The following is a 20,357-nucleotide window of genomic DNA, read 5'->3' on the forward strand; positions in this document are numbered from 1 at the left end:
TTGCCATGGACAAAAGAGACTCAACTGGGGGAAAATTTTTGCCAATTAAAATCAATATTCAGGTAGTGAGAAACAAAGAAAAAAAACAACACTTTTCCTTCCATTTTTCCTGAGATGAACTTCACTGCTTCCCTCAGACAGGGCAGGAAGGGGCGAGGGGCATATGGTCACTACAGAACAGTTCCTCTCTGCTGCTCAGTTCCTCTCGCACTTTTTCCTTGCTGAGGTTGGGCTTCCCACATGGGCTGCCATCCTTCCAGAAGAAAATCTGCTCCAGCATGCACTCTCCATGGGCCACAGTTCCTTCAGGAAATGTCTGTCGGCTCCAGTGTGAGGTCCTCCACAGGCTGCAGGATAGGGCATGTCAACTTGGATGCCTGGAGCACCTCCTCCAACTCTGGTGTTCCCTCTGCTGTGTCCCACCCTTTTTGTTCCCTTCCTGTCTCTGTACAGCCTTTTCTGTCCTTTCCTGTTGTGGTGGTGTTTTTTGTTTTGTTTTGTTTTTTTTTTCCTCAGAGGCATCCCACCCATGGCTCAGCAGTGCCCTGCAGTGGGTGTGGAGCTGGCTGTGTCCCTGGCCTCTTCCCACAGAGGTCACCCTGCAGCCCGTGTACCTCCTGCTACGAGCCTTCTCACATACACTCAATACACCCATGAGTGGGTTGTCTCATTTACCATAAAACGAGCAAGTATAAAATGAAAATTCTTATTTAAAGGTAGATTGAATTTTGTCACTGTTTGACATGAGACCTGTTTCAAATCAGAATTTTTAGCCCTGTCCTACTTTGATCTTGAAGTACCTGTTTATGGCACATATGTAGCTCTACTAATGATTTAGTTTGAGCATCTCCTAATCTTTCAATGTCTACAGCCTCAACACTGCTTCAAAAAGTAGGTGGGCAGGCACTGTCACACACCTCTATGGATAACACAATGAAGGACTGGTAGTGTCAATTGGTCTTCGCATTTTTGTGAGACCATTGCAGGACTGGGTCGTCTTTCCATTTCAAATCAGTTTTCAATGGGCTGTAAAAATGAGGTTGGATTTGGTTGAATTGTGATTTTTCTCAAATGCATGATTATAATGTTCAGTGTTTGTTAGTAAACAGGATCAAAGGTTGGCTTTTTATACAAACAGACCAATGAATATTATGCCTTTCTCTCACTCCTTAGAGGATGATCTCACATGCTAATATCAGGAATAACTAATGTTTAATTATTTTAAGCTAAGTCCGAATTACAAAAGTGACTTTGAATAGAAAATAATAATTTAATAGAGAATGCTATGTACATCACTGCTGCATTGAACGGAGGTTTTATCTAGACCATCTTTTTTAGTTTTATAAGCACAAAATAGAGGTGCATGTAGACAAAGGACTAGACAGTGGAGACTAGGTGAGGAAGGCAGAATTCCTTGCTCATTCTCTGCCTCATCACATAGCATCAAGCCCTTGTGCACTTACTATCTTGATAAGATTTTACTACATATAATGTAGCATATAAGAGCATCAAAAGGAATTTGCTGACTTCCATATATCATTTGTTTTGTCATTTTTTCTCTTTCTCCATTTGAAGCAAAGCCATTTAGGCTAGGATTTAAGCAGTGTATTTAAGCAGGGACAGGGATCATATGATTGTGATTAATGATTTAAAGTATATCCAACTGTGACAGTGTTGGGAAACACGAATACACTAAAGCTGACTGAAGAAGGTCTTGGCTTAGGTGCCAAGAGAATATTTTTAAATAGCGGGGTGGAGGGGAGGCCCCTTGGTCTATAGAATACTTAAAGGCCAACATAGCTGTTAAGCGTTCACGTTGTTCTCCAAGTTAACCATGTGTGTCTTGTTACTCTTCTGACCACAGGAAGTTTGACAGCTCTGGTGTATCAGCATTCCATCACTCCACTGGCATTGCCCTGCAAGCTCCTTATCCCAGACAGAGGTATGCTTGTTAAAGTACAGAAGAGATACACCCAACCAAGCTCTTCTTTAAAGTGTCAGTGTCTAAAGGCAGGTGAATGTGTCAAAAGTCAAGATCTAAGCAAGAATGCACAGAGAAGGAAGCTGTATTTTAAAGGTGGTTCTTCAGTACTGCTGACGGCCCTTACTCAAGCTGTGATTGTGAGCAGACTCGTACTGTGATATTCCAGTCATAAACATGTGTCATGGAAATCACAGTAATCTAGCATGTAGGAAGACAAATGTACTTCTCAGACATGAAATTATGCCCATGTATGGTTAGATGTAACCACTCATTCAGGTCTGGGGAGCAAAAGGGCTTTAGGGAAGACAAGTAGACAAAGGACAGAAGGTGCCCTGGGTGTGACGCTGGCAGAAAGGAAGTAGCAACTTACATAGGTCCGAATATTGTTTAAGTAAATGATCGAAAGCCTGTGCTGCATCATGGGACTGTAATTCTAATTTTGGTTGTGGTAGTTTCGTAAACCACTCTAAGACAACAGCAAAAGCTATGCTTGCCCCATAATTCAGTTGTCTGTTAATCTCCCACATGAAGTTAACACCAGATGTAGTATTGAAATGTTGAACATTCTTGTGGTTTTCTACTGAACTCTTTAAACTTTTGTTAAAGGCCGTATATCAGTGTTCAAACATAGCATTTGAATTATGCAGGTACGTTAATGAAACCGTTTAGCACAAAAACATGCTATGGTAGATGTGACCAGAGATCTTGTTATATGGCAAACCAGTGTGGTAGGTGGGCTTTTTCTCTTTGTCACTTAAAATGGAAAGCTCCTTCTCTTCCGGCAGAGGTACAGGACTGAAAATTTGCCTTGTCCTGAAAAAACATACCACAGGGAAATTTTATTTTGGATTTATTTTTGAATCATGCATTTTAAGACGATCTTCTGTGCTTACTGATACTAGACACAGTGCGTGGAGTTACTTAAAGCACATGGATAACTCTAAATGTATTAATAGTGTCACACTACTGCTCTTTTCCTCACTTGGATGTCTTCAAAGACAACAGGAATCATGTTGAATGCAGCAGTGAGTGAGATCGTTTTACATGCATTTATATAACCAAAATAGAATCATAGAATGTCCTGAGTTGCAAGTGACCCACAAGGATCATTGAGTCCAACTCCTGCCCCTGCATGTGACAACCCCCCAGTTCACACCATGTGTCTGAAGGCTTTGTCCAGTCTCTTCTTGAACACTGTCAGGCTTGGGGCCGTGACACCTCCCTGGGGAGCCTGTTCCAGTGCTCCACCACCCTCTGGGTGAAGAACCTTTTCCTAATGTCCAACTTAAACCTCCCCTGGCACATCTTTCTGCCATTCCCTCAGGTTCTGTCACTGGTCACGAGAGAGAAGAGATCAGCACCTGCCCCTCCTCCTCTTGTGAGGAAGCTGTAGCTGCCATGAGCTCTCCCCTCAGTCTCCTCCAGGCAGAACAAACAAAGTGAGTTTAGCTGCTTCTCATACAGCTTCCCCTCCAAACCCTTCAACAACTTCATGGCCCTCTTCTGGACACTCTCCAGTAGCTTTATATCCTTTCTGTCCTGTGGCGCCCAGCACAGCACACAGTGCTCCAGGTGAGGCCACACCAGTGCAGAGCAGAGCAGGACAATCACCTCCCTCGCCCGGCTGGCAATGCTGTGCTTGATGCACCCAGGACAGGTTGGCCCTCTTGGCTGCCAGAGCACACTGTTGGCTCATGTTCAACTTGCTGTCAACCAGAACCCCCAGATCCCTCTCCATGAAGCTGCTTTCCAGCATCTCGTTCCCCAGTCTGTATGTATAACCAGCGTTGCCATGTCCCAGGTGCAAAATGTGGCACTTGCCCTTGTTAAACTTCATGCAGTTGCTGACTGGTCTTTGCTAACAGGAAGAGAATAACATACTGATGGACTGTTTTCTCACTAATTTTAACAGAAGATTGGGAGGCAAGCATTCTACTGAGGTCTTAATACTTCAGATGTTTGTTTTCTACATAAGTATGAAGAAAGAAGGATTATGTTGTCATCTTCTGAATCAAAATACAAATAATAGATTTCATCATAGAATCACAAAGTCTTTCTGCCTAAGTTAGTGTAAATTATGCAAAATAAATGAAAATTAAAATTGCACTATTTAAAAAAAATTGAGGTTGTAATAAGGGAATATAACTACTAGTATTGTTTTATGTGACATCATGTGTGTCCCTGCAAGATATGGTATGTAAGTTATGTCTCTTACTGTCAGAAAATAAAGGTTGAGCATCCCTTCTGCAGCACTGGAGGCAAAAAAACTGATGCAGCACAGAAACCACAGGAATGATTATAGCTGCAGATGCAAGATTGTTTAATGTTTTTGGCCAAGAGCTGTCCAGTAAACAAGATAGCGATTACAAAAGCTAAACTCATACTTAACCTTGTGCATTGCTTTGTCAATTCAAGTCCAAACAAGACAGTGCTTTCTGTTTGCAGATCCCTTGGAGGAGATAGCAGAAACATCTCCACAAACTGCAGCAAATTCAGCAGCGGAGCTTCTCAAACAGGGTGCAGGTCTGTTGAACTTTTTCCTTGCATTTGACTGCCACCAAATTTTGTGTCTCACAGACTGTGAGAAGCTGAAGCTTAGACTGGACTGAAGGATGTTTAAGGGAACAGTTAATTTAGAGTGGTATATAGAAGTGTAAAGGACACCTTGAGGATCTGTACCAAATTCTTTCTGTTTTCTGCAACTAGCTTCTAAGTTCTACAACTCTGTGTTTGCTTTCTACTTGTGTCTCCCATGAGAATATGAGGTACACACAGGTTGGTTCAAGCACAGCAATTTTTAAGTGGTGATATTGTTTTCATAACTGATGAACATAAAAAAAAGATATTTTCAACATGTAGTTGCAGTGGTTCATGAATTATGTCTGAGGCCTGCAAAGATCAACTAAGGAAAGTGTTCAGTAGGGCTAAGTTCTCAGCATAGGGCTCAACAGTACCACTGGAAGATGCTTACTGTCCCGTCAATCTGAAAAAAAATATATTAAAAAACATTGCCCTGTGCTTCACTTGATGCTGCATGTTATTGGGAAATGTCCAGTATCTTTTCCATTGGATGCTGTTTTATGGATTGTCATGCATACTGCAGCATACATTTTGGCAAGTGAAGTTGTCTTACTGTGACCTTATTGATGTGGCAGAAGAACCCTGACAAGATGACCTCCAAGTGATGTGGTACTGTGCATTGGTTTCATCTATATAATTCTCAAACAGAGGTATTCGCAGCAGCTGTGTAGAGATGTGCTCTGCTTCTCATCTGCTTTGTTTGTGTGCAGCTGACCCAGAGACAGCTAGTGAAATAGCTTGTCTGAAAAAATGTGATGGCATCTTAACCCATGATGATTGGACACAATACTCTGAGTAGTACCCTTTCGTAATCTGAAGCCTGTCCTTAGTAGAAATGCAGTCACTATGTCATTCCCCTGTCCAGTGGGCATGCCCAGGGTATTCTGTGTGCACCCTCCCATGGTCCCTGTTTTTCAGGCTGTTACGCATTCTTCCCAGGATCTGTCTGTCCACCCTATTAGTCACATTAGAGCAGGAGAATACATTTGTTGCTGTCCTTTGAGTTTAGCCTACCACTGGAGTCACAAGCAGAAGGGTTGTGGCCAAGCATGCCCTTTATAAGAATGCTGCCTCATAGCCTTCCTCCATTTTAGGGCACTTCTGAAGGGGACAATTGCCAAGCTGAGCAGCTTTGGAGAGTAGGAGTGTTGCTTCTTGCTTGTACAGCAGTCTACTTTGACTTAAAAATTTGAAGTACCACTTTGAGTGCAGTAATCAAGCAGGAATGTATGGCTGAGGCAATGGCAAGCCTTTGCAAGGCAGTGCCAGGACTGAGCATATGTTGGGTTTTCTGTCTGCCAGTGCTGGTAGTGTTTGTGGCTAACAGGATAAAAAACAAGGAGAACAAATTTTTGTAGAATTTTCCCTCTTGAAAACCCAGCGAAGGGGGCATGTGTTGTCTTTTGAGAAACATTTGTTTTTCCTTGCTCAGGCAATGCTTTTCAAAGAAAAAGGAATAATTTTTACTTGAGTTGAGGCAGTAGTCAGATAGCTCCTTATGGGGGCTGTCACATCATGGATTACTTGGGGATCTTGGCACACTGTTGGGTTTTTTTTTTTTTTCCCTGTTTTGTTGCTTTTGGTTTTAAATAAGGTTTGGGACCTGAAGAGATAAATGAGCTATGAATGATTCTCAAAGGTTGGGGGTTTTTTTGCCTTGATACATCATTTCCCACTGATTTTCTGTGTGTCGTAGTGACATTTAAGTTGTGGAGTTCAACATAGAAGTGCAGACTCAAACCATGTAAATTGTTTCTTTTCCAGCTATCTGAGCTTGTGTGAGCACCTGCAGTTCAGTCAAAGCAGATGCACTTTTTCCCTACCCTGCCTTACCTCACTCTTCTACTTCACAAACAAAAACATGAAGATGTCTTTTCCTAGGATGATAATTTTTTATAGATGTCTCAGTAACCTAATGAGCATTTCCAGCCATTGTCTAAATGCAGAAGCTGAACAGAAATCCTTTGCTTCTTAGAGTGACAAATGAAGACTAGGAACTATACAGATAAGTGGCTTTTCCCTAGAACAAACCTTACTTTATTAACCTTCCTGTTCAGCAGCAAAATTTTCTGCCCCAAATAAAACCTGGTTCTTCCTAGACGTTTCCACTAATACAGTCAAGGGACTAAGCATTCTGAATGAAGCACATTCACAGTCTAAAAGCAGCAGGGATTATTCAGAATGGCCGCATTTTGTAGCTATTGGTGGTACCATGAATGTGACCACAAAATGCTACCTGTGGGAGACGAGAGCAGCGACATGGCAGGGCAATTGCATTGCAAAGAAGACATAGATGTAGGTGTTTTCCTTTTGTTCTAGCCTTGAGTATGATTTCAGTGGGATTGCTACCATTTGATACCTCATCAGACCACGCATGATGTTCTTAAATGAGAAATCTTTTCAGCCTTTCTCATTACGTTTCCTTTCCTGTAATCTCCTTTTTAAGCTGACATTTTTACACTTTGCAACACTTTTGAAGAAGGTTCCATTTATTTTTTTTTTGTGCTACAGAAGGGACCCACTTTATTTGGTGATAGCTTTTGAACTATCACATTGAGGGCCATCTAGACAAAATGCTTGGCTATTCGTTTAGAAACGAAACACAATTTGTTGACAGCACTGCAACATGAGTCAGAAGAGGAAGGGAGACCCTTCCTCTGAGTCTCAGAAGTGGTGAGGAGTGTGACTGTGAAACAAGGTGAGCTGCCTGTGGTGGGAAAGGCTGACAGGATAATGAAGAACTTTAGATCCATACCAAACATGCACGGTAATGATGTGAGGGGAAGAGAGCTTATGGTTTGGAACGTTATTCACAATTTTGAATATGCATTACAGAAAGCTGTTAAGCAAGGAAGGCCTCACTGAACTTGCCATACATCATCTTAAATCCCCCTCTGCATAAATTGTATAGTAGTTGATTCAAACAAAGGTTATGGAAAATATCACACCGATGTGCAAATACATTTGGGAAATCTCACACAGTTCAAATCTCTGAATTGCTTCTTTCACTGAGAGACTCCAGAGCTTGAAGTTACTGGGCTGAAGTTCTTCATGCTGGAATCAAACTTATGTTTTTGATTCTAAAACAAACTTTTATGTAATTGAGACTTAGGCAGTCTTTAAATGTTACGATTGGTTGTTTTTAAAGTGCCAATATCTAGCTGCATTTTATGTAGATAGTCACAGGAGAAAGCTTTAGTCAGATTACAGAATAGCCAAATGAAAAGTGAAGCTATTAGATTTAATTTAAACTTTGCTTTTATAGGAAGGTTGGAAAGCCAAGTTAAACTGCTAAATAAATGAAATATTAGCATGGTAATTTGCATGTGTCGGCTGCCAGAACTGTAAATTCTGTTCTGGATACATAAACGTTTTTACCAAAACACAAAGTCTGTTGGTACCAGTGTTTAGCTATAGATACGTTTAATCATTCTTGCTTGTGCTGTAGAGTGAGACTAAGAAGGCTTTTCAGCTTCAAAAATGTTCTTAATCTCCTTGTAAATTTGACTTTATACCACAGTACCAAAGTAATTAAGCATGTGAATCACAGAATGGTTGGGGTTGAAAGAGACCTCTGGAGATCATCTAGTCCAACCCATCTCCTAAAATAGGTTTAACTAGAGCAAATCACACAGGAATGCATCCAGAGAAAGAGACTCCGCAACCTCTCTGTGCAGCCTGTTCCAGTGCTCTGTCACCCTCAAAGTAAAAGAGTTTCTCCTCGTGTTCAGATGGAACCTCCTATGCTTCAGTCTGTACCCAATGCCACTCATCCTATCATTGGGCACCACTAAAAAGAGTCTAGTCTCATTCTCTTGACACGCACCCTTGCGATATTTATAAGCATAAATAAAATCCCTTCTCAGCCTTCTCCAGGCTGAACAGACCCAGCTCTCTCAGTCTCTCCTCATAAGAAAGGTGCTCCAGACCCCTGATCATCTTTGTAGCCCTCCAGTAATTCCCTGTCCTTCTTAAACTGGGGAGCCCAGAACTAGATGCAGCACTCGAGATGTGGCCTCACCAGGGCAGGATAGAGGGGGAGGATAACCTCCCTTGACCCTGCTGGTCACACTCTTCTTAATGCACCCCAGGATACCTTTGGACTTCTTGGCCACAAGGGCACATTGTTGATTCACGGTCAACCTGTTGTTGACCAGAGCTCCCAGGTCCTTCTCTGAAATGCTGCTTTCCAGCAAGTCCACTGCTAACCTGTACTGGTGCCCGGGGTTACTCCTCCCCAGGTGCAGGACCCTGCACTTGCCTTTGTTGAATTTCATCAGGTTCTTCTCTGCCCAGTCATCCAGCCTGTCCAGGCTCCAGCCTCACTTATTAGTAGCACAGCCTTCTGGTGTATCAACCCTTCCACCCAGTTTGGTATGATCACAAAACTTGCTGATGGTGCACTCAGTCTCTTCATCCACATCATTGATGAGCAGGTTGAATAGGACTGAACACAGTACTGACCCCTGGGGAACCCCACTAACTACAGGCCTCCAGCCAGACTCTGCACCATTGATCACAACCCTCTGAATTCTGCCATCCAGCCAGTTCATGATCTATCTCACCATGCACTCATCCAGCCCGTACTTCCTGAGCTTGCCTATGATGATGTTGTGAGAGACGGTGTCAAAACTCTTGCTGAAGTCAGGGTAGACAACGTCCACTGCTCTCTCCTTGTCTACCCAGCCAGTCATACCATCCTAGAAGGCTATCAGGTGGGTCAAACATGATTTCCCCTTGGTGAATCCATGTTGACTACTCCTGATAACCTTATTTTCCTCCACATGCTTGGAGATGATGTCCAGAATGAGCTGTTCCATCACCTTTCCAGGGGTTGGGGTGAGGCTGACTGGCCTGTAGTTTTCCTGGGTTGTCCTTCTTGCACTTTGAAGACTGTAGTAACACTGGCTTTCTTCCAGTCCTCAGGCACCTCTCCTGTTATCCAAGACCTTCCAAAGTGGTTGGAGAGTGGCTTTGCAATAACATCTGCCAACTCTCTCAGTACTCGTGGGTGCATCCCATCAGGGCGCATAGATCTGTGGATGTCCAGTTTGTTTAAATGGTTTAAATGATCTCTGAACTGATTCTCCTCAACCAAAGGAAAGTCTTCCATTTTCCAGACTTTCTATCCTATCTCTAGAGTCTGAGATTTCTGAAGGCCTGTCTTAGCAGTAAAGACGGAAGCGAAGAAGGCATTCAGTAACTCTGCTTTCTCTGCCATCTGTCACCAGGACACCCACCTCATTCAGCAGTGGACCTACATTTTTCCTAACCTTCCTTTTGCTGCTGATGTACTTGAAGAAACCTTTCTTGTTGTCCTTAACATCCCTGGCCAGATTTAATTCCAAGTGGAGCTTGGCCTTCCTCATGACATCTCTGCATACTCTTAACAGCCACCTTATATTCATTCCAGGTGGTCTGTCCCTTTTTCCACATTACATGAACACCCTTCTTCTGTCTGACTTCTGATGTGAGCTCCTTAGTCATCCATGCTGGCCTCCTAGTCTGTTTACTTCATTTCTTCCTCATAGGGATGCATCGGTCTTGATCTTGGAGGAAGTGATGTTTCAATATTACCCAGTTCTCTTGGACCCCACTACCTTCTAGAGCCCTAGCCAGTGGGATTCTTCCAAGCAGGACTTTGAGGAAACCAAAGTTTTCCCTGCTGAAGTCCATGGTTTTAGTCCTACTTTTTGCCCTGCTTCCTGCACGCAGGATCCTGAAGTCTACCATCTCGTGGTCACTGCAACCAAGTTTGCCCCCAGCCCTCACATCTCCAACCAGTTCTTCTAGGTTTGTTAGAACAGGTTCCAGTAGCACCTCGTTGGCTCCTCCACCACCTGTGTCAAGAAGTTGCCATCAATGATATGTAGGAGCCTCCTGGACTGTGCATTCTTAGCTCTGTTGCCCACCCAGCAGATGTCAGGGTGACTGAAGTCTCCTATGAGAACCAGGGCAAGCAATTGTGAGGCTACTTCAGCTGTCTGTAGAAAACCTCATCACCTTCCTCTTCCTGATCAGGTGACCTGTAGTAAACACCCACAGCAGTGTCCCCCTTGTTAGCTTGTCCCTTGATTTTTACCCATAATGACTCAACTCATTCCTCATACCCCCCAGGCAGAGTTCAAGACATTCAAGTTGCTCTCTCACATGAAATGCAACTCCTCCACCTCGCCTTGCTGGCCTGTATTTCCTAAAAAGTACATAGCCTTCCATGACCACATTCCAGTCACGTGAACTGTCCCACCGCCTCTCTGTAATAGCAATGAGATCATGGCCCTGTGAACATGCATAGATCTCTAATTCTTCCTGTTTATTCCCCATGCTATGGGCGTTGGTGTATAGACAATTCAGAAAAGTACTCAAGCACGCAGGTTTCTCATGAGGGGTACAGAAGGATCCACTGCAGCCATGTGTACCCTTGAGGTGGTTGGCCTTCTGGTTCTCATCTTGGGAGGCAGCCATGGAATATTTGTCACTGCTCTGGTTGGCCTGGCTTATTCCCCAGTTGGATGTGATGGCGTGAGCATCACCACTTTGGACCCCACCCCCTAAGTTCATCAGTTTAAAGCCTGCCTCTCCAGTTTGGCCAACCTACTGCCAAAGATTCTGTTGCCTCTTCCAGACACGGTTATATTTGTAAAATAATGTTCCATTGTCATAAAAGGCAAAACCCTCACGATGGCACCAGCGTTGAAGCCAGGAGTTAATATCCATTAGATGTTTCTTATTAATACTTCTTTTCTTAGTGCTTGCTGCAGATTTGATAGGAGACCAAGTAAAAAAATTATTAGGTTGGTATAAAAGGAATTGCGTTTTTTTCATTATTGAAATTTGCTCTTCAGTATTGGAATACATGCTTAAATAAATGTGGCTATGTTATATAGCATTTTAATGCGCATTTCTCGCCTTTTTTTTTTTTTTTTCTGATGACTTATTACTTGCTGCTTATTTGATATGTATTTTAGACTATGGAAATTATGTTAGACCAAAAAGCTAATATGAGCAATTTTCTTATTTGAGTTCAAAATGGATCATAAAGCAGTGGAGACAACTCACAACATCAACAACACATGTGGCCCAGGAACTGCTAATGAACGTACAGTGCAGTGATGGTTCAAGAAGTTTTGCAAAGGAGACAAGAGCCTTGAAGATGAGGAGTGTAGTGGTCAGCCATCAGAAGTTGACAATGACCAATGGAGAGCAATTATCGAACCTGATCTTCTTACAACTACATGAGAAGTTGCCGAAGAACTCAACGTTGACCATTCTGTCGTCATCCAGCATGTGGAAAGGTGAAAAAGCTCAGTAAATGGGTGCCTCTTGAGCTGACCAAAAATCAAAAAAATTGTTGTTTTGAAGTGTTGTCTTCTCCTATTCTATGCAACAGTAATGAACCATTTCTTGATTAGATTGTGACATGCGATGAAGAGTGGATTTTATACGACAGCCAGCGACAGCCAGCTCAGTGGTTTGACCGAGAACCTCCAAAGCACTTCCCAGAACCAAATTTGCACCAAACAAACGTCATGGTCACAACACTCAACTGCATGTCACACAACCAACACTTCAAAAGTTGTACAACTGGGCTACGAAGTTTGGCCTCATCTGCCATATTCACCTGACCTCTTGCTGATAACCACTTCTTCAGGCATCTTGACAATATTTTGCGGGGAAAATGCTTCCACAACCAGCAGAATGCAGAAGATGCTTTCAAGGGTTCGTTGAATTCTGAAGCATGGATTTTTATGCTACAGGAATAAACAAACATATTTCTTGTTGGCAAAAATGTGTTGATTGTAACAGTTCCTATTTTGATTAATAAAAATGTGATTGAGACTAGTTACAATTATTCAAAATTCACAGCCAAAACTGCAGTTACTTTTGCACCAACCTAATAGTATCTATGAGTGGCTCCTCTGCTGCTGTCTTGTATTTTTTTAAATGCTGTGGGTAATATATAAATACAGTCATTGGTTAAATATAAAGGCATTAAAAACAAAGGGACATCAAAAGGCCTCTGGCCTCTGAAATTCTAGTCTTAAATTACGGAGCAACAGTGCGACAAGGTGAGGCACATGTAGAAGGTTTGGTAGTTGCTGCCAGTCTTTCCTGTTTGGTTTACAAGAGTAGAAAATTTACATTTTGTTTGTTTGTTTGTTTTTTCAGAAGATACCCATTTGCTTGTTGTTGGGTGATGACCTCTCAAAGTCTTTCCCCTCTTTCATTACAGCATGTAATGTTTGGTACCTGAATTCGGTGGAGATGGAGTCCCTCACGGGCTACCAGGCAGTACAGAAAGCCTTGAGCCTGACACTGGTGCAGGATCCCTCTCCCATCTCAACCGTGGTCCATTTCAAGGTGTCTGCACAGGGAATCACACTGACAGATAATCAAAGAAAGTAAGCAAAAGAGATTGGCTGCTGTTGATTTGATTTCCTTAGTTATGGTCTGCAGTCTCTGTCTCAGAGTATAATAAAAAGGGAAAGAAATGGCTTTGCCAGCATTTGATGTTCAACATACTCAGTGAAATAATTGATGTTCACAGTATCTTTTACCAGTGTCACTGAACAGAGTTGGCCTAAGCAGACACTGTGTGTCTCCAGTATTTGTAATAATGCTTTGGATACCCTGTAAAATACTATGATAAAAGGTTAATTTATATTTACTTTGTACTGAACACCAGTAAGGCTACCACAGTGTCTTTAGATTTGAAAACAAAGGAGAGACAACACGATTTCATTATGGGCTAAAAAAAAAAAAAAAGTGAAAGACTTCTTAATTCCGTGGGGTCTGTAAGCATGTAAGTCAGTTAACCTTAAATTATAATGCCTAGGAGTGCTTATATTTTGAAACTTTAAATATATTCAAATTGTTCACAAGTTCCATGAACTTGTATTTCCTACTGACATAGTATCTAAATGGCCATTTTTTAGAAAAGATGTATTTCATACTTATTTATCTTAGCTTGAGGGTCAGATGTCACTAATTCTAAATATGGATTTATTTGGTTAGAGCAGTTCAGGTGGCTTTCAAAGTCACTCAGAGATAGCAAAAATAATATATCATCATAATTAAATTTAGATTAAATATGATTTCTGTTTCAGTTCTGCTTATTGGTAATTTTAAGCATCTTAACTGTTCCTAAAACTTGTTTTACTTCTTCCTATCCAGACTCTTTTTTCGGCGACATTATCCAGTCAACAGTGTTATTTTCTGTGCTTTGGATCCACAGGACAGAAAGTAAGGAAGACAAGCGGTATTTCTCATATGTTGTTTTTGTTGTTGATCTACAAAAAGAAAAAAAACTAACATAGGTTTCATTTTTCTTTCTCCATTCCTTCTTTTTTTTTTTTTTTAACTGCTTTCTTAATGGACAATAAGATGGACGAAAGATGGCCTTTCTGCAAAGTAAGTGTGCACCTGTCTCAGTCTCTTTTAACTGAAAGTTTTAGGAATATAATTACAGTGATCAGTTTCTTAGTGTTCTAAAATATTTTGGTCAGAGATGTAGAAGGAAAGGCAGCTGTTCAGAGACAAAAGTCTCTCTGTCCACTGTAGTTAAGAATTTACTTCATCTGCATCTCTGTAAGGCAAGGCCTAATTATGTGATCGTGGGATGTTTGGAGCCAAAGCTAGCGCTGTTTATTTAGGTTGCAGATCTGTGATTTGACTAAAGTTTCAGAAATGAAAGCAGAACCATTTGCTACTTAGTTTTGTGTTCCACTTGTCCAGCAACACTAACACAAGCTTTCTGGTCTCATATAGACTGATAGCTTTAAAAATAAAATCCTGTGTGTGGCATATACATAAAAATGCTCTTAGTAATACAAGTGTGTGGTATAAACATATAATTACCAGTGGATTGCAAAGTGTTTTCTATTGAATGCAAGTGTTGTTGACCCATATTTACCAAAAGAAAAATCCTAAATAGAGAGAGCTCGGGCACTGGGTTCTGGAAAGGAACAGGAGTAGATGGCTTAAGTTCAGTTTCCAGTACTCTGTCCACTGAGATGTGTGGCCCTCAAACCTCTGTTAATGTACCACACGCCCGCCAAGGTGGATAAGAGAAAGTCGTATTGAATCAGATATATTTAAATATATCCCCAGGATTAGCAGCATGTCTCTGACAGTAGTAGTATAGGATGCAATACAGAGAGAGAAGGAAGAGGATCGTCTCCTTCCCTGATTCTGGTGATTCTGAGCCACTCAGGAGCTCCTGAGTTGGCTGGTGCATCTGGGCTACTGTGTTTAACAGTCACACAGGACCTTGTCCATCAGAACAAATCAGGTCTTCTCTGTGCTTTTGGTTTCTGCAGTATCTTTTTTGCTTCATGAAATGAGGCAATGCCTGTCTGTCTGTTCTTTGATACACTGTGATTGTTGCCCTTGCAGAGTGTTTGGGTTCGTTGCCAGGAAGCAAGGCAGCACTACAGACAACCTGTGCCACCTATTTGCAGAGCATGATCCAGAGCAACCTGCCAGCGCCATTGTGAACTTTGTATCAAAGGTCATGATTGGTTCCCTGAAGAAGATCTGATGCCTTTCTGTCCTTGACTCAGAGCTCTTCACTGAAGGAAAGCACTGCAAGAGGGAGAAGGCGTATTCAGCAACAATGTCTGAACCTTGTCATTCGCAAGAAGGAAAGCAGAGGACAGTCTAGCTGCATTGTGTTTGCAAGAGTTCAGCATTTTCTTTGAAGATGCCTCTGACTTAACAAAGCATTATTTCTTTATTTCAAAAGACAAAAGAGAAGAAGCTGAGTGCCACCCAGACCTATATAGCCCATACCTGAATGAAGCATAAATGAAAAACCCTGAAGGGTTTCTAATATATTCTCACATGCTGTTTTGCATCATTTATCGGAGCAGAAATACTCACTAGGCTGTGCTACTTTTTATGCAGAATACGTTTTGTATAACCTCCACAAAGACACTTGCCATAGTTGCATCAGTGGTAGCTGTAGGCCTTGCAGACATGCTTTTAAGAGAATGATGGTCTGAGGAAGACTATTTGCTCTTCCCTTCATCTTTATGTGATCAGTGATGGGATCTGAATGGAGAAAGGGGAAGATGCAGGTGAAGAGAAGGTTTGTGCAAGTTGATTTCTGATAAGAAAGGAGTGGCAATGTGAATATATGGGGAGATTGCTCTGTATTTAGTGTTAAGAAGGCTGGGCTCGTTTAGTTTGAAAAATTTCAGATAGGGGAGAGGTGGCAGAACAAAAAAAAAGGTTGCATGGTAATCTATTCTGTAATGGGGTTTTTTTGTATTATTATTTTTTATACAGAGAACTAAGCAGGGAAGATTCTGTATTTTAATAATTACAGGATAAAAATGAGGGAAAAGCAAAGAAGAAAATTTTATAACTTATATATTTTACCTGTTCCAGATTATTTATAGTAGATCCCAGATCTTGATATGTCATAATGGATGTTCTTAAACTAGACAATTTCTGGGCTTTGCCTCTTTAGTGCTATTTTCTGTAAGTGTGTATAGCCTGTGCCTTACTATAGACAATAGAGTCTCATATTTTGACTTTTGTCTTACAGTGACATACTTCCCATTTTTTGTCTCTGCAATACTGTTGTGGTAGTAACATTTGTTCCCCTACCTAATACATAATTATATTTGTGGATTCTTTTGGCCCCCTTTTCATTGGAGCTTGGAGATTTTTCAGCTTTTTTATCTGTAGATACTGGTTTTGGTTTATAATGCTTCTTAATAATTCTTTGAGTCAGGAAATCCAAAAGGGAATAAGGTTTATTTTATTACTCTGTCCCATTTCTTGTTAGCATTTGTGTTATAATTTCTGCAACCATCACACTTCTACATATCTCTGTCTTCCTAAACACATTGATATTTTAAATGCGTAACAAAGTGCTAGTTAGCTTTACAGGAAATGGATGCAGTAGATTACTGTGGAAACCTTCATGAGGAAGGTAAACTGCTGAGGTTTACTGTGTAATTCCCATTCTCTCCAAAAACAGCAGTACTAGACTCCCGTATCAGAACTGATGGTAATAAAGCAGGTGCAGTGTGACAGTGCTGAGAAGTTTCATTGCCTCTATCTCTTTGATGTGTAGCTGTCAACATTACATTAATAACCCGAGGAATAAAGTGAATTCAGCATGCTGATGCCTGAGGCACCAGATTAACTAGTAACTATACCCACTTGAAGAATTTAATCCTTTTATCCACTTTTACTAAATAATGGTTACATGGAGTGGGAAATTCCAGTTGGTCTATATGGTAAGAAGGTTCCACCAATTTGAACTGTTCGTTCTGTATAAATTATCGTCTTTTTTTTGTTGTTTTTAACAGTTTTCTTTCTATTTCCTAAAATATTAGGACCATGGAAGCCTTATTCGGTGAACATAGCCAAAAGTGTTACCAAATTATTTGGGTAATAATGAATTTTGTAGAAATAACTTCATAGCTTTTAAAAGGAAGGGGGTAGGCAGGAGAAGGAGAAGAAAGATGTGAAGTTTAGTGTATTTGGTTCAGGAAGTGGTGTGTTAGTAGCAGTGAACATTGGATGTGTGTAAAAGGATGAAGCAATCCAAAGCATAGTAGCTACCGTTGAAGCAACAAAGGCAAGTGCCTCTGATTTGTACCAAATAATTCTGTTCTTCTTACACAGAGTTACACTACTTAAATGGTGTTTATGTACCATCCAAAAAAGAATGCACTTCTTACTTTTAGGAGCTTTGATCCTTTTGAAACATGTGACAACACATTTCCTTTCTTTTGCTGCACCAAGAATGGAGTTGCTTAACCTAGTCAGCCATTTTGGGCATGTGAATTTCTTCAGCTGACATCTCTGTTAGACTTAAGCCTCAATTAGACTTAAATCTGATGTCTTGTGAGCATTGAGATGAGGAGGTATTTTTTACTACAGTTTTTCACTTCTGTAGATGATACTTAAATTGTAGTGTGTCTTGTTAGACACCAAGGGTTGGCCTTTGGGCTGAAAATAAAGTGGGGGTTTTTTTCCGCATGTATTATAATTTCCATTCGCAGTCTTATTTTTTATTCTTTGTGTTTTCCTAAGACCCACTAAATTCAAGAGCATGAGGAGCTGAATGCTGACACTCCTGGTGGTGGTTCCTGGGAGTTCAGCTCTACTTGGTAAGTGCGGAAAAAAGAAGTTGCCCTGTTTCTAAGGGAGGTTTTCTACTATGCATTCCTTTGGATGGTATATTGCCGTGTGCTTTTGCTTTTTAATTAACTAAAAAATGCACAAAGCAAAATAATTCAGTGTGTACCATTGTGTAGTGTATGTAGAAAGATATTCACAAAACTTATGTTCATGGCAAATAAAAGACTAAATAGTTAATACAGCACTTTCTTTCAAAATTTTTAGTAGATGTGTATTTGCAGTTTCATAACTAATGGCAGCAAGTTGACACATGTATTTAGCCAGACTCCTATTAACCTGCTTAGTAAATGTACTACTATAATTGTACAGTGTTAAACTACTAAAATGCTAAAAGCCATGTTTTTAATTAAATGGATTCCTTATATCCAAAAGTATCAATAAAACATTAGTGTTTCCTTCTTGGATTTACCTACTGGTGAAAATTTTTGCCTTTTTCTTGAAACTGTAAAGCATCAAAAGGTCTCCAGTACATAAAAATGAATGTTCTATAAATTCTTTGTATAGTCATTTTCTCTGCTCTTTGAATATCACTTCTATTCAGATTATAATAAAATTATGAACATGAAATTTCACATACAGTGTTACAGGGCAGTCTGTTCGGAAAGAAAAGTAATTCTGGCATTGAAAATCAAGTAATGAGTAAAATCTTTTTGGTGAAGTAAGGATAGATTGCATGCTGAAACGGGTTTAGTTTTGTTTCTTAAAAGATTCCTTTCAAGGACTTGACTTCATATGAGTTTGTTAGTGGTTCAAGTCTAGTTAAAGCATATCACTTTTCTAGTTAATTTGCGATTATAATGGTATAAAACTGTGTTTATCCATTGTTGCATATTTCACTGTAAGAATAACATATGGTGTCACTTTCTGAGTTGTCTGTAACCATTTAACTGTGCCTCCACAGTGACTACAGTGCAAAGACTTCCGGTGGAGCTTGAGGGGGGTGAGAAATCTAAGCCCTAGCTCAGGGGTCTCAAACTCATTTTCCACCCTAAAATTACATTTGGCCCTTTGAAGGCAACTGTGAGGCTGATGTGTCCCCTGGTGAAAATGAGTTTGACACCCCTGCATAGCTCTCTGAGTATAAAATCTGCGCGTCAGCCACACATTGAATTTTGAATTATATACATGCTTTATCAGGATTATTTCTGAGACTGATAAGCTCTGTTATGTCATGGTGATGCCTTCTCTGTAAGGCAAAGGCTGGCAGGAGTTTTTCATTCAGTGTGCTTCATGCCTACATGCCATCATGAGGTTTATGCATGGGCATAAACAGAGTTGTTATGCAACAGTTATTCATGAAAAGTATTCATATTTTATCGGAATGAATTATAATGTGGAACAGATGACAAGGATGCTACAGTAAAATGGATCTCTGTCAGAGAGCAGTCTCCTGTTAAATGCTTGTTCTTCAACTTGTCTGCCACTGTGCACATGTGTGCTGCTATGACTCCACTCTGAAGGCTGCTCTGGGGTCTCTTTGCTCCAGTGGATGAAAATCTGCTTTCAGTATTCATCCTAAATGTACTCACAGCTAGTTTATATGCAGTTGTTCTTATGCCAGCATTGTCTCTTAGCATGAATAACTGTTTCTTCCCGGAGGGTATTTATAGCAAGAGATATGACCCCGCTGGTGTCCCTCAGTCTTCCTTTGGCAAGGCTAAACAAGACGACACTCAGCCCTTACCTTTTGGTTTTTGAAAGGGTGCAGAGGCCTGTTCTTTTCTACTCTCTGTCAGTTAAATAAATAATTTCTTCGGAGGGACCCTGCAGTGAACAGCCAGAATCTTAAAAAGGGGCACAAGCTGCTGCCTGGTGATTTTTTTAAATATTTAGATGAGAAAACTCTTGGAACAAGAAAACTTGGCCCATGAGATAGGCAGAGTAAACTCCTCCTCTGCTTCTGCAGTTGACACCTAGTGCAAAGATTACAATAGTGTAAACTACATCAGGCAATGTGCACAAAGGAAATTTATGAAGGCAAATATCTAAAGAAGTTCTCAAAAGCATGTCAGAAACAGGAAGCTCGCAGGAGACTTAGCAAGTCTGGCAGACTATCAAGAGGGCAAAGGGGAGCTATTAGGGAATTTAAGGATCTGGCTGAATAACTGAGACAAGATTTGCATTGCATGTCACTACAATAGATACCAAAACTTCCTTTGAAAACATTTGATGTGTTTTGCAAAGTGCAAATGTTTGTAACAGTTTTAATGTTCTAACATTTACAGAACTGCAGACTTGTTGAGGTTGGAAGCGCCCTCTGGAGGTCATCCGGTCCAACTCCCCTGCTCAAACAGGAACATATGGAGCCAGTTACCCAGGACCATGTCCAGATAGCTTTTGAGTATCTCTGGAGACAGAGACTCCATGATCTGCTGGGGCAACTCATGCCAGTGCTTGGTCACCCTCACCATAAAAAAAAGCATTTCCTGATGTTCAGAGGGAGCCTCCTGTGTTTCAGTTTTTGCTCCTTGCTGCTTGTCGTGTCACTGGGCACCATGGAAAAGAGCCTGGCTCTGTATAAATACTCTTCAGGTATTTATAGACATCAGAGAGATCCCCCGAGCCTTCTCCAGGCTGAACCGTCCCAGCTCTCTCAGTCGTCTGGCTCAGGGGGCTGTGCACCTGGAGCACA

At 41.0% G+C, this 20,357-nt stretch overlaps 1 protein-coding gene across 6 annotated transcripts in view; it reads left to right on the forward strand.

Moving 5' to 3' along the window:
- TNS3 (tensin 3) overlaps positions 1-18,297 on the forward strand; it is a 231,904-nt gene extending 213,607 nt beyond the window's left edge. For all 6 annotated transcript variants that reach the window (XM_082044752.1, XM_082044751.1, XM_082044753.1 and 3 more), the window contains 6 exons: positions 1,865-1,942; positions 4,430-4,507; positions 12,798-12,966; positions 13,739-13,807; positions 13,949-13,975; positions 14,960-18,297. In XM_082044752.1, coding sequence (XP_081900878.1) covers positions 1,865-1,942; positions 4,430-4,507; positions 12,798-12,966; positions 13,739-13,807; positions 13,949-13,975; positions 14,960-15,104 — 566 coding nt within the window. In that variant the 3' untranslated portion in view covers positions 15,105-18,297. The remainder of the gene's footprint in view (positions 1-1,864; positions 1,943-4,429; positions 4,508-12,797; positions 12,967-13,738; positions 13,808-13,948; positions 13,976-14,959) is intronic.
- The last annotated feature ends 2,060 nt before the right edge of the window (positions 18,298-20,357 follow it).

Source organism: Streptopelia decaocto (genome assembly GCF_964273445.1).
Source record: "Streptopelia decaocto genome assembly, chromosome: 2".
NCBI classification, from domain to species: domain Eukaryota; kingdom Metazoa; phylum Chordata; class Aves; order Columbiformes; family Columbidae; genus Streptopelia; species Streptopelia decaocto.